General features: G+C 36.0%; 1 protein-coding gene across 1 annotated transcript in view; it reads left to right on the top strand.

Moving 5' to 3' along the window:
* Positions 1-1469, top strand: part of RAPGEF4 (Rap guanine nucleotide exchange factor 4) — a 375780-nt gene that overhangs the window by 268579 nt on the left and 105732 nt on the right. Inside the window, exons 7-8 of the mRNA XM_004375502.2 lie at positions 691-744; positions 1060-1166. Coding sequence (XP_004375559.1) covers positions 691-744; positions 1060-1166 — 161 coding nt within the window. The remainder of the gene's footprint in view (positions 1-690; positions 745-1059; positions 1167-1469) is intronic.

Here is a 1469-nt window from a genome sequence, read left to right as displayed (position 1 = left end):
TCAACTTAATAGCTGTGTAGCAAGTAACTCCTCTGGGATTCAACTCCTACATCTGAAGACTGTGTACAATGATGTGAGCTTTATATAGATCTGACAGTCACAGAATCCTGAAAACTGTATACTATGATGTAAATGAAGAGAAGGTACACTTGCTGCCCCATCAAATTCTAGGAACTTACGTACATAGAACGACCAAGAAGCGTCCTTTAAATGTTAAAACTTTCTAAGAATACAAATTCTGGAAAAAGAATCAACTATGAGAGAGTGAATGAAATAGCTCATTGCCCTCCTAAGTCAATACTTTATCCCTATTCCCTGGGACAGATCATTTTAATCTGTTTATGTTTATCTTGATTTGCTTTTTTCTCTACTCTGATGTTTGTTACATTTTGAGTGGATATTTATTCCCGTCACATAAGCCTACAAACATCTAATCATTCCTATCTGTTTGGTTTTTATTTTTCATTTTATAATAATTTATATTTAAATTTTGGCAAATTAAATGGTGTAATTTTGCCTTTGAATGCCTATGCATTCAAGTTCTTTAGGCAGATTTTACCTCTTGTTTTTTTTTTTTAATTCTATTTTGAGTTTTATAAAAATAGTTGTTTCTTATTATACCCTAACCCATAATTTTCTTTAATGAATTTTTTGTTTAATTTTCTTTTGCTTTAACATTTTATTTTTCAGACACCTCTCATTGAACCTCACGTTCCTCTTCGTCCTGCTAACACCATTACTAAGGTAATGGGACGTAGGTGGGTTGACGAACCATCAGAGCTAGCTTCTTAAGTAACCGCTGGAGGTGGCCCATGTGTCAGGGCATCAAATCAGGAAACCTCTGACACGTGTTCTAGAGACAATAAATATTCAGTGCGTCTCACTTCTCAGCATAAAACAGTGACATGTCACACAAGGGAAGAATGTCAATGTATAAGTGAGTTATGTTTTTCAGAGCCAGTCAGGTTGAGAAGTGATTTAAGGATTCATCTGGTTTATTTTCTCTCTATAAACTCTCCTTTTTTTCTCCTCCCCTCCTTCCACCTAATTAAAATCCAGGTTCCTTCAGAGAAGATCCTCAGGGCTGGGAAAATTTTACGAAATGCCATCCTCTGTCGAGCACCTCACATGATTAGAGACAGAAAATACCACCTAAAGACATACAGGTATGTGCGCTAATTCTAAACGCTGTGGCCTGCTCAGATTCATGGTTAGTGAAATTGGAATCACCTGTGGGGCAGCACCTTTTACAGTGCCTCCAGGTTCTGGAAGGTCTGAGGTTGTCGTGGATCCCTATTGACTATAGGTGCTTAATGATCCATATTAATCCCAGCAGTTACTTCTAAACTAATTTGCCTGGACATTGGTTTAATTGTGATGAACAAACAGAAGAAAATTAAAGTTTTATATTTCTGTTTGCTAATGTCTTTTAGAAAAACTACAGATTTAGATCAGATTCAACTAACATT

This window comes from Trichechus manatus, unplaced genomic scaffold (assembly GCF_000243295.1).
Source record: "Trichechus manatus latirostris isolate Lorelei unplaced genomic scaffold, TriManLat1.0 scaffold00037, whole genome shotgun sequence".
NCBI classification, from domain to species: Eukaryota; Metazoa; Chordata; class Mammalia; order Sirenia; family Trichechidae; genus Trichechus; species Trichechus manatus.
The sequence above is the reverse complement of the archived record's forward strand: the minus strand, read 5'-3'. Positions and strand labels throughout refer to the sequence as shown.